This window comes from Gymnoscopelus braueri, assembly GCF_963280865.1.
Source record: "Gymnoscopelus braueri genome assembly, chromosome: 23".
NCBI lineage: Eukaryota > Metazoa > Chordata > Actinopteri > Myctophiformes > Myctophidae > Gymnoscopelus > Gymnoscopelus braueri.
This window is the reverse complement of record NC_137625.1, coordinates 23,486,380-23,502,199: the sequence shown is the minus strand read 5'-3', so window position 1 is coordinate 23,502,199 and position 15,820 is coordinate 23,486,380. Positions and strand designations below refer to the sequence as shown.

The 15,820-nt window shown below is 42.3% G+C and overlaps 1 protein-coding gene across 5 annotated transcripts in view; it reads left to right on the top strand.

Annotated features, from left to right (window-relative positions):
* The first annotated feature begins 1,044 nt into the window (after nt 1–1,044).
* The window catches only part of sfmbt2 (Scm like with four mbt domains 2), a 37,100-nt gene continuing 22,324 nt past the window's right edge, over nt 1,045–15,820 (top strand). For 2 of the 5 annotated variants that reach the window (XM_080421547.1, XM_080421544.1), the window contains exons 1-5: nt 1,045–1,163; nt 6,906–7,080; nt 8,800–8,894; nt 11,850–12,090; nt 15,041–15,061. In XM_080421547.1, coding sequence (XP_080277673.1) covers nt 6,987–7,080; nt 8,800–8,894; nt 11,850–12,090; nt 15,041–15,061 — 451 coding nt within the window. In that variant the 5' untranslated portion in view covers nt 1,045–1,163; nt 6,906–6,986. The remainder of the gene's footprint in view (nt 1,164–6,905; nt 7,081–8,799; nt 8,895–11,849; nt 12,091–15,040; nt 15,062–15,820) is intronic. The other 3 variants (XM_080421548.1, XM_080421546.1, XM_080421545.1) reach the window with 2 other exon arrangements.

Genomic DNA, 15,820 nt, shown 5'->3' with positions numbered 1-15,820 from the left:
ATGCAAAAACATCATTTTTTTCCCACAGCGAGTAGTAAATATATAATAAAGAATATATACAGTAAACTGTTTGGGGGGGGGGGGGGTTCTGGTGATAGGCTTGGACTTTTTACAGGGGCCAGTTCCGGATTTTGGCCACCTGTAAGTGGTCTTTTAGAGCAGTTTTGAAGGAGGGTAAGGATTCACACTTTTTTTTATGAATGTTGGTAGGGCATTCCACATTTTGGTGGCATAGCAGTAGGCTACTAACGAATGTAACCCCTTGTTTGAGCCAAATCTGGGTTGAACGTGATTTTGTGGAGCTTCCTCTGCATGGTGTTGTGTTTGTGGATGTCACTGACGTTTTTGAAGTAGTTTGACAGGTAGGCCACATGTCTTTGTGGTGTAGTGTATCTTGTAGACCAGGCCCATTGCAAGTTGCTGTACTCTGTCCTCTACCCTGAGCCATCCCACCCTATAGCAAAAATGAGCAGGGGTTAGATGAGTTGTAGGTGTGAGGTTGTGAGCTTGTATATCAGCTGTTTTCAATGTATTTGCCCTAGGTTTAAAGTGCTCATAATGGCCTAGTAGTGCCCTATAGTTCAAGGGTCTTCAACGTTTTCAGGCCAAGGACCACCTAGCTGAGAGAGAGAGATGAAGCAGGGACCCCCTCCTCTATATTGTATAATATTATGTTTCAGATAAACTTTTGCTGCTCTTTTTTCCCTCTACACCTATAACTCTTTGCCAAAAATAGCCGATCTACAAGCTCACAACACCTCGCAGCTTGAGGCATTGTGAGCTTGTAGATATGCTATTTTTGGCTTAAGTTCTCCTCAGAAAAGGGATGCTAGGGTTCAAGTGCATGTAAAAAAAATAATCATATCACACAAAGATTTGGCGGGCGAACCCCCTATAGTAGCTAACTCTGAGGACCCCCTAGGGGTCCCGGATCCCCTGTTGAAGACCCCTGCTATAGTTGCTTCTTTTGGGCTTGTTCTCCTAGACCTGCTCGCTTGTTTCTCTCTCAAAACCTGGCAACGCTGATTGGAAGGAGGATGTGTGTGAGTGTTAGTGCAGCAGCAGCTGAAACACGTCGCTCCGCCGTAGGATCCGAGGCTCTGCTACACTGTAGCGAACCACCGGGGAAGGGGGAAAAAACACGCGAAAAAAACACGATCAAGGTAGGACAGGTGACACGTTCCACGTCTCTTTATGCGCTGGTCGCGATCCGAACCCGATCTGCGCGGTTCTCTGGACGCCACGGGCTCCGAGAGAGTTTTTTCCCCCAGTTGAAGTGCTTCGAGCTCTCTCCGAGGCGGTTTCTGTAGAAACAGAAACACTATAGAGCTCACAGACCAGCCAGCCCAGCCAACTTGTTCAAAGTGTTTTAATTATAGCTTTCAGAAACACTGACTCGTGGCACTTTCGATAACATTGTTGGCTGCATATTTGTTTTCCTCGTTGCTGTGTGTGTGTTGTATAATTAATTAAGTTGGGAAACTTTAGTTTTTAAAATAGGCATCTTTTTTTTTCTGCATTTATCAGATCTCCCATCAGGCCAAACAGATCCACATATATAGGCCTATTAAACTGAAATATCATTTCAACACATTTAGTGGAATATCAATTTTAGCCTACTTGATGTTATAACTAAAGTTATTATTCTTGCAATTTGATTATAATTAACTCGTTGTCATCACGTTGTGGAGGTGAGTCATTTAGTTATATAGGTGCGTGAAAGGCATCGGAAAATACCGGACATTTTTGCCAAAATGTCAACACTTTCTTTCAACATGGCGGGTTATTATGGGCTGAAAAAAACTGCACACCCAAATCTTTGTGGAAGGAAAAAATAAAACCATGCGACATAGCGAGATATTTCTTATCTCTTTTGATGCACATACACGAGCTGTAATGAATTAGATCTAAAGTGTGCATTCGGCGACTCCGTGGGAGTTTTTTTCCGTTGCAATTTTGAGTGTGTGCAAAGTACATGAGCGACTGTGCCAAACACACACACACACACACATGACACACACAGCATGGAGTGTGTGGGAAACACCCTTTATGTGTGCGCTTACATTTCCTCTTTCACTTTGATCATTCATTGCTGTGCCATGGGACCCCCCCCCCCCACACACACACACACACACACACACAAGATTTGTGTTGTTAAAATGTTTCAAAAAAATGTTTCCAAAATTACCTCTTTTTTTTTTCTTCAAGATTCAGTTTTTCTATTTTTGGGGGAAAATAGCAGATCCACAAGCTCACAACGCCTCCCGACGCGTTGTGAGCTTGTAGATCGGCTATTATCAAGTCGCTTCTTTATGGGCTTGTTTTCATTGACCATTATTCTTCTATTGCTGAATAGTATAGTCTATATGTCGGAGATATCTTGACTATTTCAAAATGACCCGAAATTAGATTGAATCCAGCGTTTTTTTCTTTTCACCTTGTGTTTGCGATACGTTGATATTTCAAGATTATTCTTTTTTTGGAAAATAGCAGATCTACAAGCTCACAGCAACGCACTGTGAGCTTGTAGATTGGCTATTTTCAAATAGCCGTATATAGCCACGCAGACACGCAGTAGTAGTAGCCTGTCATGATGCAATGTTTCCAGTTCATTGTTTGAGTGTTTGAGCCTATATATGGCAAATGTATAATGATTAAGTTGATAATTAGGTTATAAACCGCGCATATCTGTTTAATTATTAATTTTTGTGTGCCGGATGGACCGTCTGTATAGCCTAAATCCTGGGTTTAGCTTTGCATTATTCCCGTGGATTATTCCTCCTCGAGATTAAAATTCGTCACCATAATGAGCTGAAACAATAAAGCCATGTTATATGGGATCATCATCAGCCAGCTTTCATCTGCAATGGATAAATCGTATATATGGAGTTCGTTTTGCTCCCCCAAAAAAGAAGCACGATTTATTTCCATGGTGGTGTCTGTCTGTGACTGTGAATGGGGCTGGTTGGTTCAGAAGCTCAAAGCTGTATAATAAGGTATAGCTTGATATAAAAATCGTCCCCTTTTGGGGAAAATTGATAACTTTGTCATTGGGGGGGGAAAAAAATCATATAGGCTATTATTACAGTAGCCATCCCGAATTTCATGTCAAGGACCCCCACATTAATATATATTTGTAGACCCAACCTTCTGAAAATATGTTGTGCCGGAGAGACCCTCATAGATTTTGTGGATTTGAAAATATTCCCTAATTTTCACTTTTTTCCCTAAGATCTTTCTTTGAAAATAGCAGATCTACAAGCTCAGAACGCGCGTTGAGCTTGTAGATATGCTATTTTCAAATAGCCAATGTATATAGGGTTAGAGTGCTCATGTCATGGATACTGATGAATAGGTAGCCTCATGTTCTGTCTGTTGAGCAAATATTGATGATTTTTCGCCCATCGGCTGTTTGTTCCCTTTGTTATAGTTTAGTTTTAAAAAAAAAACACTGTCACTGTCTTTTGTAAATTTTCCTTAAGAAAGGCAACAACATATTAAGTAGCTATATTTCATATGGCAATTTAAGTCAAGCTCATGTACTGTAGCTGCCCAGAAGCCTTTTGCCAAACTCCTAACACCATTGGGTCACATGAACTGCACATCATCTTAAAATTCTGACCTAAAGACAAACAGACAGTTTTCGCAGCAACAATGGAATGTGTCACACTCATGCCCTTCTAATAACAACTTGTTCCCATAGACATTTATGCTTAAATAAAGGTTTTGGGCTGAAGCGAGGGAGTTGCCCAGGGCATGCTTGCTCTTCCATTTCATTGTTTTCCCTCATGGCCTTTAACTCTGTGTATTATTGGCTGCCTGGGGCGGTTTCTGTTTGCACTTCACTCCTTTATTCTGGCCAATTGATCTCAATGACTGTCAACAATGGTTACACTTGGGTAATAGACTGACAGGTCTGCATTGGAGTGGACACATAAACATGACTTAATTAAGAAAACAGTAATTAAGATGAGTAAACACTAAACAGTAGTCAAATTGTCACGTCTCCTGTTACCTAGGAGAACTAGGCAAACCCCTCGATGGGTCTAAAAGACAATTACACAATAGGAGGTATTCCTAACTCCACACAATTGTAGCTAATCTCTTAATGCCTCCAATTAGATCTTTAGTATGGCAGAGTAAAGGCAGAAGGATAGACCAGCACCCTATGAGGGGCTAATAAATAAATAGATAAATAAAAACTCAGCTCTCCTCTCAATCTGGATAGAAATGACCCGTGTTTGAGATTATCTCTCCCAGACCAGTTAATCCCCGCATGGTGCTCAATCTGGGCTGTACTCTGGGATGCTCTAGTCCAGGGGTCTTCAACAGGGGGTCCGGGACCCCTAAGGGGTCCTCAGAGCTACTATAGGGGGTCCGTGGCGTCCGCCATATCTTTGTGTGATAGGATTTCGTTTTTTTTACATCAACCACTTGAACCCTAGAATTCCTTTTCTGAGGGGAACATTAGCCGAAAATAGCAGATCTACAAGCTGCGAGGCGTTGAGAGCTTGTAGATTGGCTATTTTTGACAAAGAGGCTATAGGTGTGGAGGGAAAAAAGAGCAGACTAAAAAAATTACTTTAATCCTGAAACACAATTTTATACAATATAGAGTAGGGGGTCCCTGCTTCATCTCTCTCTCAGCTAGGGGGTCCTTGGCCTGAAAACATTGAAGACCCCTGCTCTAGTCCAACAGGCTTCATTCAATGTATCACTGATAGTGGATGAAAATACCTTACATTTAATACAGTTAACATTTTCTGAGGGACGAAGTGAATCGACCTTATACTCAGACTGATGCCCTCAGAATTTATAAACACTGTCATTTCTGTAGATTGGCTTCTTTTTCCACCTCTAAGTTTAGGAAACTTGCTAAACCTGTACAGGATACGTAAGATAAAACATTGAAAATGTACCAATAATGTATGTTTGGAATGGTGACTGAATACGTATTGTTTGTGGGGACATTAGATGGTTAAAAATGAATGTTTACGGGGGGTTTTGGGCTTTCGGGCTCTTCAACTTAATCACTTTTATTTTATTATTCTTATTTTTTTGTTACTAATCCCATAGTTTCAAGGTGGTCCCCTGAGTATAGCCCCATGAGAACCTTCTATTGAAGTGGCTCTCAAAAGATTTTCAGGTCAAGATTCCCCAAATTGATATTATGTGAAAAGATTTAGTGCCACGGACCCCAATTAGAGAACACTTTAAGATCTACAAGCTCAAAACGCGTGAGCTCGTAGATTGGCTGTTTTCGAACAGCGGAAATATAAAATGGGGCTTAAGTGTTTCAACTGTTCCTCATTTTTGCTGGGGACCCCCTGGAACCCCCTCAAGGGACCCCACTTTGAGAACCATTGTTCTATAGACCGGCTCTTCATGCTCTTTACACAGGGCCTCACACCCATTTGATTTGACTGTCTTTTTGATGAGCTTTAATGAGCTCAGTGTGGAGTGCTTAATCAAGGTTGCACACCGATGACGGCGCGCGTCAATGGGAAATGACGATTGTAGGGACCATTTAGGCAAGAAGTACTGATAGGCAGAGGGGAGGAGGGCAGGGGAATGGCGTCATGTGAGCCAAATTAGCTCTGCTTGTTGTTTACGCAAGGGATGTGTGCTGGAATCACTGTGGGACAGAGGGGGTGGACACGCTCAGGAGATTGAAGAGCGTAGCTATACGCGGCTAAGAGGCAGCTTTGAAGGCATGACTCAGGGATGTGATTTACTGTACTTCACATTTATTTTGTCAACATTTCTTTGTTTGCTTTTTTTTTTTTCCCTCTCAATATTCTACCTACGCAGTAAAATCCTCAGTGTTAGTTTATCCATTTGTTAACTCCTAGTGTACAAATGAGTACCTTTGTGCATTGTCAGAGTTAAATCAACACTAAGGACATTACAGTGTACTGCCATCTACCATTTTCTATCATTTTCGGTCATTTGCGTCCCTCATCAGTGGCCGTTACACCTCCAATGAATGTTTCAGGTGATCTGTCCTGTACCTTTTTTAGATAGCTACTTTTATTTGAGATTGATATCTTCATAGCTTTCTTGCTTTGGCTTGATTTAAATGATCGCCATGACACCAATGGTTTACCTCAGAGTTAATTGCCAGGTTGATGAACGTAGGCACAAGTGTGTGTGAGTGAATGACTCATGGTGGAGGCTGCTCATAACGCTAATAGAACCCTGGGAAAAACAGAAAGGGGGATGACACAAGGTCTGTACTTTCCAAGATGTTGATCATTGTGTATTGTTGGCTGCTGCAGTCCAATAATCAATTGGCAATCCTTGTAATAAGCCAGCAATTGGATGAATATGTTGGCCTACATCTTCAGCGTTTGAAGTGTAGTCACCTTTCAGTGCACTGTATTTTGTGCCATCGTTTCTTGTCCTCTTAGAAAGCACATTTTTTAAATGTACTTTGACAGTAATTGCAGCATTATTACACCAGCCAGCAGCAGATCGCTGCCATGTGTTGTGCAGATTTTGGTAGTTATGATAGGTTTTCTAATTATGGCATTGTGCCTGCTTTTTTTTGTTTTGTTTTGTAATTTCTCTGTGGTATCTTTTTCAAAGCAGAGTAATTTGTCAGGCTGTAGTCTCGCTTGTGCTGTTCCTGTTTTTCTACTTTGTATTGCTCTGATTGGTTATCTTGTGGAGTTCTGCTGAGGCATGCAAATGCAGCCAGCCGGCAGATGATATGCACACAGAGATATTACACTTAACTCAAGATACAAGAGTCAAATTACAATGAAACAGAATAGACAGAATACAGAATATATTTCCGATGCTGAAATTTGGACTGAATATTAAATATCGTTTGATAGACGTAAAAGGTGACATTCATTTCAACCGCTTTAAAATTATCGCTTTTCCTCTCTTCTTCGCCAAAGCATCGAGTGGTGGAGATGCAGTGACGGAGGAGAACTGACTTCACAGCTCTCAAAAAGTTCAAAAGGAAGCGAAGGCTCAGGATGGCTCAGTCTGGCACTCAGGGCCGACCATTGGTCCTCACTCCAGGGAAATCCCACTGCTCCACCAATGGGAAGGAAGAAGAGGTGCACACAGGTGAGGAACATTACCTGCATTGTAGTACTGTGTGTGTGTGTGTGTGTGTGTGTGTGTGTGTGTGTGTGTGTGTGTGTGTGTGTGTGTGTGTGTGTGTGTGTGTGTGTGTGTGTGTGTGTGTGTGTGTGTGTGTGTGTGTGTGTGTGTGTGTGTGTGTGTGTGTGTGCGTGCTCACGTCTCTGTTCAGCTCTACAAGGCTCCCCATATCAGATGAATAGGCTGGTAGAAGACGAGTCACAAATTAAATCAGAATGGGTTCTTAGGGCTGACAACAGAGGGAAGACAATATACAAACGTGGTTTCCATTTACTGAAACTGACTCACTAAAACATGTATCTTTAATGCTTTTTATTCATTCATACTTTGTCTGTGTGTAAAACACTGCTGCTCCCACCAGTGAGATGAATAGCTAAAACTCAAATCTAGCATTGATTCAATTAAGAGTTCCTCTCCCCTCCCCTCACAGAGTCCCCAGCATGGATCAGCCTCAAAGCATGTGCACTTTCGCGCTTGCGCACGTTCTCACACACACACACACACACACACACACACACACACGCACACACACACGTACACACACTTGCACATGAGAGCGCGGAAGACTGACACATTATACCTCCAAAGCGTCAGTCTCTCCAACGCAAAGTGAGCAATTCTCACCTTCATGAGAGACATTAGTGTCATTGTAAGACAGACTGCTCAGAACCAGGCTTCTTGGATTACTGAAGCAGACAACCCACATGCACACATGCATGCACACACACACGTAAACACACACACACACACGTAGGCCTGTCACAATTATTACATAATCGTCTAATCGTAATGATTTTATATAATCGCAATTATTTTTGCATAATCGTCATAATCCATTCCATGTTAAAAAATGTAATATATTTTTAAAAAATGTAAAAAATAGTGGAAATAGCAGATCTATAAGCTGAAAACGACACGTTTTGAGCTTATAGATCGGCTATTTCCACTATTAATGTTTATTTTTAAGTATAAAGTAATTAAATATGTGTTATTATGTGTCATATCTGCCCTGTGCAACTTTTGTTTACGAAGGCTAAAAGCCAAACAGAAATGTAATTTTTATTCATAATGTTCCATTAATTTTCAACGACAGAAACGCAATTAAATGAATCGTCAACTTAAATGTGTAATCGTGACAGCCCTACACACACGCACTCAGAACCCCTGCCATCAATCATACATTTTCAGAGAATAATTTACAAGACAAAGGGGAAGACCACTCATTTTCAACATTGAACTATGTCTTTAATACACCTTAGAGCTGTTGTGTGGAAATAAGAAAAGAGTCCCCCCCCCCCCTTCTGTGTTGCCTAGAAAAGGATAATTGATTGAGGTCATGTGATCAGTGACATACGCAGGGTGTACTTTTGGCTCCGCCCCCTCAGCCAAAAGTACACCCTGCGTATGTCACTGATCACATGACCTCAATCAATTATCCAGTTCTAGGCAACATAGAGGGGGGGGGGACTTTTTTCTTATTTCCACACAACAGCTCTAAGGTGTATTAAAGACATAGTTCAATGTTGAAAATGAGTGGTCTTCCCCTTCAAGACTATGGTTGTCATTTGTCATCTTGTATATAGTGAGATATTTTTTTTTGCAATTTGAAACCTTTTAATGTCTTTTTAAAATGTCACAAAAATGATTTCAAATCGGTGTAACTCATGGAATATCATCAATAAGGAGCAGATTCCATGGAGGAAGAGGCGGAGTTTAACTGGGATGAGTACATGGAGGAGACCGGAGCCAGCCCCGCCCCTCACACCGCCTTCAAACATGTGAGTGACCACGTTAGATCTTCACCTCAAACTGAGATCCAATCCTTTAAATACCACATAGAAGATAAGTGGTACATTTAGAAATCCCTTAACAATGTGTTTGTGAAACCGTGGCCCTGACAGTCCTTTCCTAATGCCATTGATTCGAGCATTCTCATTGGCTTAGCAACTTATTATGATTCACCTGTTGTTAGATAGCCTTCGCCGCTGTGCACAAACAGGGAAATGCTGTCGAATGACGCACGAGCACAAATGCAGTGGTGGAAAGTAACTTAGTACATTTACTTAAGTACTGTACTTAAGTATAATTTTGAGGTATTTGTACTTTACTTGAGTATTTCCAATTTCCAATACTTTTACTTCTACTCCACTACATCTCAGAGGCAAATATTGTACTTTTACTCCACTACAATTATTTGAAAACGTTAGTTACTAGTTACTTTTCAGATATAAATTATTATATTATGAAACATACTTATTATAGGCCTATTTTATACCTAGGCTATTTGAAAATAGCCGATCTACAAGCTCACAACGCGTCGCATCGTGACGTGTTGTGAGCTTGTAGATCTGCTATTTTCAAATATTTTAGTACTTTAAGTACATTTTGATGCCAATACTTTTGTACTTTTACTCAAGTAAATTTTGAATTCTGGACTTTTGCTTGTAACAGAGTATTTCTATATTGCAGTATTGGTGCTTTTACTCAAGTAAAGAATTTGAGTACTTTTTACACCACTGCACAAATGGCAATGAAATACCGCAGATGAAATCATGCTTCCTTATTGTTTTGGTTTCTTTATGTCTCTGCATGCATTAGGTTACATCCAGTGGCGTCATGTACACGTAATAGATTGAAGAGCGTAAAACTGGGCTCAGTATGTCCTTGTGGTTCCTGTGCTAAAGACAAAAACAACAGGCCGCTGCGCACAAAGTGGCATGTGAAAATTTGCCAGCTTGCAGCCACATTTTAACATTTAATGAAGTCCTCTGAAGTGTCAGCAGACATTTTATCAAATTTAGCTTGATGTGATTGTGAATGACTCTATTACCAAATACTGTAGCTGAGGGGCATTGGATCCATTATCACGTTACATCACAGGAATCAGCCAGATGGGGCGAGCAATGGTTGACCCTGGAGGTGCAGGTCTTTATCTACCTCAGCTGAAAACTGTATTTGACTGAGTCCTGAGGGCGTGGCTGTCTGCCCCTATGAAGCTCACAGCATGCCGCTCTGGGCTTGCTAAGGTCGGATGTGCTAGTCATTCAACAGAGGACATAAATGCATCTTTCAGCGGCTTGCATCAGTTCAACTGCTAAATGTGACACTAACGAGGAGGAGATTAGAATACGTGTGTTTTAGGAAACGCACGCTCGTGTCGGACAAACCGTGTACTTAGCCGTTTGAATGCTGCCGTTCTCTCGGGGCAGCTAAATTGCTTTGTTGGTACAGTAAGTGGATTGACTTACTGGGAAAAGACCATGAATTCCCCAGAAAAACTGCAATAGGCTTTCCCATCTCTCTCTCTCTCTCACTCTGTGTCTCTCTGTCTCCCTCTCTCTCTCCCTCTCTCTCTCTCTCTCTCTCTCTCTCTCTCTGTCTCTGTCTCTGTCTCTGTCTCTGTCTCTGTCTCTGTCTCTCTGTCTCTCTCTCTGTCTCTCTCCCTATTTCTCTCTCTTACTCTCTCTCGCCAGGACAAATTGAAACAGCGATTTCTCTTGGGCCACACACACACACATACAGTACAGACACCCATGCACCCAACACACACACACATACAGTACACACACAGTGTGTGCTGCCAAGGGTGCCTGTGGCTCTCTTACATAAGCTGGCCAGAGTGATACAGCACATTTGCATTGTTGTAGCAGGAAGTCATGAGGCCATTTGTATTGTGTTTATTCCTAAGATGTTGGCTTGTTCCAATCACAGCTCTGTGTGTGTGTGTGTGTGTGTGTGTGTGTGTGTGTGTGTGTGTGTGTGTGTGTGTGTGTGTGTGTGTGTGTGTGTGTGTGTGTGTGTGTGTGTGTGTGTGTGTGTGTGTGTGTGTGTGTGTGTGGAGCATGAACATCCTGCTGAGCTTTATGCAGTGAGTTCTTGAGAACTGTGGCGGCCTGTGGCGATGGTTGAAACACATTACATTAGACTCCACCATATTCTCCATTTCCTGGTTTTATCAAGAAACAGCCCTCCTCCTCCTGCACCCCACACACTCTCTGACTTTCTGTTCAAGGCTAAATTGTAAAAGGGCTTACGTGTTGTACAGTGTTTTTTTTTTCCTTCCGTACACTTAAAACCCCCCCCCACCATTGACATTCTTTCTATCTGTTCAAGAACCAAATCTCAGCTATACACGAAGCCAGCCTATCTTATTCACCTCAATACACATGAGACTCTCGGCACGTTTCCATCTGAGCTCTCGCTTGTACACAGCTGTATTTCCCAAACATAGGACTGGAGCTGAAAAGGTTTGGGAAACTCTGGTATAGCACCGAAGTACTGACGTCAAAGCTATGTCCCCTGGGTCATAACTCAACCAAGTATTTTGCACACCTGATTTACAACTAGGGGACAGGTGCGTTGGTGGAGCAGACGCTAACAAGATAAAGAGACGAACCCGCACGCACACCGTCTTCACTTGCTCAATAAAGAATCTACTTCTTTTTTTTGTATCATAAAGGCAACGTTTCGGTCAAAGACCTTCCTCCTGCCAGAGGAAGGTCTTTGACCGAAACGTTGCCTTTGTGATAAAAAGTTTGTTCTTTATTGTTATTATTAAGTGAAGACGGTGTGCTGGTTTGTCTCTTTTAATAAATTATAATAATTATAATTATAATAAAAGAGTCCAGGCATTTATTATGTATCAGTCATCCAAATGTAGTATCTGCCTTGGCGAGGCAGGGCTTTTGAGAGCATTTCTAAACTTGTTGCTCTCTCCGTTGGCCCCTTGGCAGGTGGAGATGAGCCTGCAGAGCAGCTTTCAGCCCGGTATGAGGCTGGAGGTGGCCAATAAGAACAGCCCAGACACCTACTGGGTGGCCACCATCATCACCACTTGTGGCCAGCTGCTGCTGCTGCGCTTCAGCGGCTACGGGGAGGACCGCAAGGCCGACTTCTGGTGTGATGTCATGACCGCCGAGCTCCACCCCATTGGCTGGTGTGCCCAGAACAACAAAACCCTCATGCCACCCGAAGGTATGACGAAGAAAAAAACACACATGAGCTTGGGGACGTACACACACACACACACACACACACACACACACACACACACACACACACACACACACACACACACACACACACACACACACACACACACACACACACACACACACACACACACACACACACACACACACACACACACACACACACACACACACACATATACATACATACATATATAAACGCAAACACACATGCATACATTTTCCAAAGAAAGGCATTGTGTAAGCTGAGATACTAAGTGGAAAGACAGGTTGTTCACAAAGCGCGTTGTCAAGCCAACGTAACTTTCAATCATCTTACTAACTATACCCACCCACCCAACCACATCCACAGCCACACACACACACACACACACACACACACACACACACACACACACACACACACACACACACACACACACACACACACACACACACACACACACACACACACACACACACACACACACACATCCCGTTCAACACCATGTAATCTCGGCTGGGTTAAACACAAGCACAATCACCCTTTCACCAGAGTAATCTATTGCAGTTTAGACTGCCACCACACCCCCACCTAAAAAAAACAAACACAAAAGAACATGGGGTGGTGGAAAAGGCCATCCATTACTTCACCCATGTCCCATTCTATACCCTACTGTTTCTCATGTCATGGTAGCCCTGTAGAAACAACAAAAACTACAGCTTTTGCAGCAAAGATATTTCCACCTATCACTCTAGGTCAGTGGTTCCCAATCTTTTTCTGGTGTTTGCGGCCCACCCAAACAAAGAAACATGATGCACTTATCTTGTGTTAAGTGGACAGATGGGTGGGCTTTCAGAGCATGTTTATTTTAATGATCAATCAATTGATTGTGTTCTGGCTTGGATCAATGGAACTAACGTAGTATACTTTAAGTACCTATTTATCGGTATCACAATGAAAATAAATTATTTGTGGTTTTAAAGAAAAAATACCATGAATATGTTTTTTACCTTTAAAAAAAATAAATAATGTTATATTATCATTAAAGGTAGGGTAAGGGATATTTTTTTGGTAAAAAAAAGCTGTGTCTGTTCAGTAACAGGGGTCTCCCATCTCTCCAGCTCCCAGTTCAATGTTATAGTGTTTCCAGTTCCAATTTAACACATTGGGTGCCAGAGGTTTATTAAAATATTATACGTTGAGTGCCAGCATTTCTTCCATCCACTTGCGTTATACATTTCGTGCTGTGAGAAGCCCCGACGCGGAAATGCATGTAAACAAAGCGTGCGTGCGAGACGGCGGAGGGTCCCGACTAACGCCTGGAACAATAATATTTCCAACGCGACCCTCCATTGCAGCGTGATCGCCGATCGAAAACGGCTCGTTTCCACCACATTAAAAAGAAATGGAGATATTAAGCTTTTAATCAAGGAGATAACATTGAAAACGCCGACCGGAAGGATTTTTGACATGGAGCCTCATCCAGCCTCTTCTTCTCAGAAACTGCTTGGGTGATGTCAAAGTTTCGTTTTAGCGCCCCACGTGGCCCACATGTATAAAAATAGAATTGGGTCAAAAACGGTCCGGACCGTTTTCGGCACTTCTCGTTTGGACCCTCAAAAACGGTCCGGACCGTTTTTGGCATTCAATGTGTTAATCTGCTCATTTCTTTGTGTCATCATCACTTCCAATTTCACTTTTTTTTTTGTTCTCTCTCCTGATTGGATCCAATTGGCATCCCGACCTGAAACTACTTTTTCTGTTAAGAGCTGCAGAGAGGATCGAGACCCCCGCTACTGAACAAACACTCTATCTCTAGCAACGATTGAATAGAGCTATTTAACACACGCTATTTTAAGAAAATCACTTACTGCACCTTTAAAATCATAGTGTTTTGCCAATTATTTGGGGGGGCACTTGCAATACCCTCACGGCCCACCAGTGGGCCCCGGCCCACAGGTTGGGAATCGCTGCTCTAGATAGATGACTCACCCGCCCTAGTTGGTGTTCAGGCCATTTATTTCCCCGACACTTCCTTGCTGATGGATTGTATGTGCTGCTGTTGTCATGGAGACGACCTGGATATGTTTCCACCTGACACGGGTGTCCTCACCCCTCGCACCGGCTCCATTTGTCCTTTTCACTCCTCTTTGGGTCTTTACATCAACTTCCTCCTTTGCCTTTGTAACAGCTGCTGCAACCTCACTTATAACAGAAAATGAATGACTTAAACACTAATGTTTGTCTCCTTTTGGCATTTGTTTTATTGCTGTATTCTTTTATTACTATGCTAAATCGCTAAACTACACTAAACTTTATTCACAAACTGCTGTGTTTGCAAACTGCTCTATTCCTCAATTAACGATTGTGTCCTGTTGATTTCTGTAGCTGTGTGTGTCATGGTTGCTACAGTTGGTATAAAAAACGATTTACAAATGTTGGTTTATCAATACAAAAAACAAGCCATCCATCTGTTACTGTGGTCAGGCAGTATTACTGTAGGTATGACTAACAATGTTTTTCTTCTTCTGTAAAAAAGTGGCAGGAAAGGAAAGGATGGCACTCAGGCACATTATGTCATGTTAATGGCTCCATGAACAATGAAAAACATTTCAGTGTCCTCCAGAAAGCTTGTTTTATTGTCAGATTCTTAATTATAATTGACCATTGACACAGGTCACACACACAGTTTCTTTCTCATTTCCAAACAAAAGAAAAAAGATTTCTGCTGGACACTGCCATTTTACCAACATGATGCAAAGTAAACTAGACCCTGCTTCCTTCTTTGCATCATGTTCTGCATAGTCAGTGTGACTCTGTTAGTGTGTCAGCGAGGAGCACAGCCAAGAAAACAGGGCGTGTGTGTGGGAGTGTGTGTGTGTTTTATTTCACTGCATACTCTGTGTGTTACAGTTACCATCTTTATTTCTGTTTTTTGCTTTGTTCTCAGATAACATTTACCTAAGAAAAGGTAAGCTGCTTTTACCACAGCATCTGACTAACCCGCCATGCTACCTGACTAGTTGCTGTCTCTGGAGAAACCCTGTATTAACATTATAGGCCCCAGAGTGGCAAGTACAGTATGCTTCCACTTCCTCTCTCTCTCTGCTACTGTACAGGAAGTCGCCTCAGCTGTTATGCCCCGCCTCCTTGTGCATGTGACTCTGTGTCTCCTATCTAGTCAACTCTCTCCTATAAGTGAGGATTTCGAATGAGTGTATCTTATAGTACCAGCATGATATAGCACCTCTCACACACATGCGCGTGCACACACACACACACACACACACACACACACACACACACACACACACACACACACACACACACACACACACACACTTTTGCCCGCTCTTCCAAGGCCAAGCTGTGGCTGTGTGATAAGTGATGCAAGGGTCGCAGCTCAGTGAGAAACATTGAGGTTTTGACAAACAGGGCTGCTCTCATATCCAACATACTGCATTCTGTGTGCATGTGTAGGCCTATATGTGCAAATAGTTTATCGAAATAGAATTAAGTGAATTCAGGCAGAACAAGTCAAGCCAGTGGGAATATATTAATTCAAATCAAGGTTATACGTTGACTCTGCTCAATGGACTTGTTAAATTAACCATGTATTAGGCCCCAGGGTCGGGGTTTGGGTTCTGAACTTGTTCAGACAGGGCTGAGATGTTAACACCTCCAGGTTCTGGAATACACTCCCTGAATCTCCCGCGTTTGTGTGTGTGTG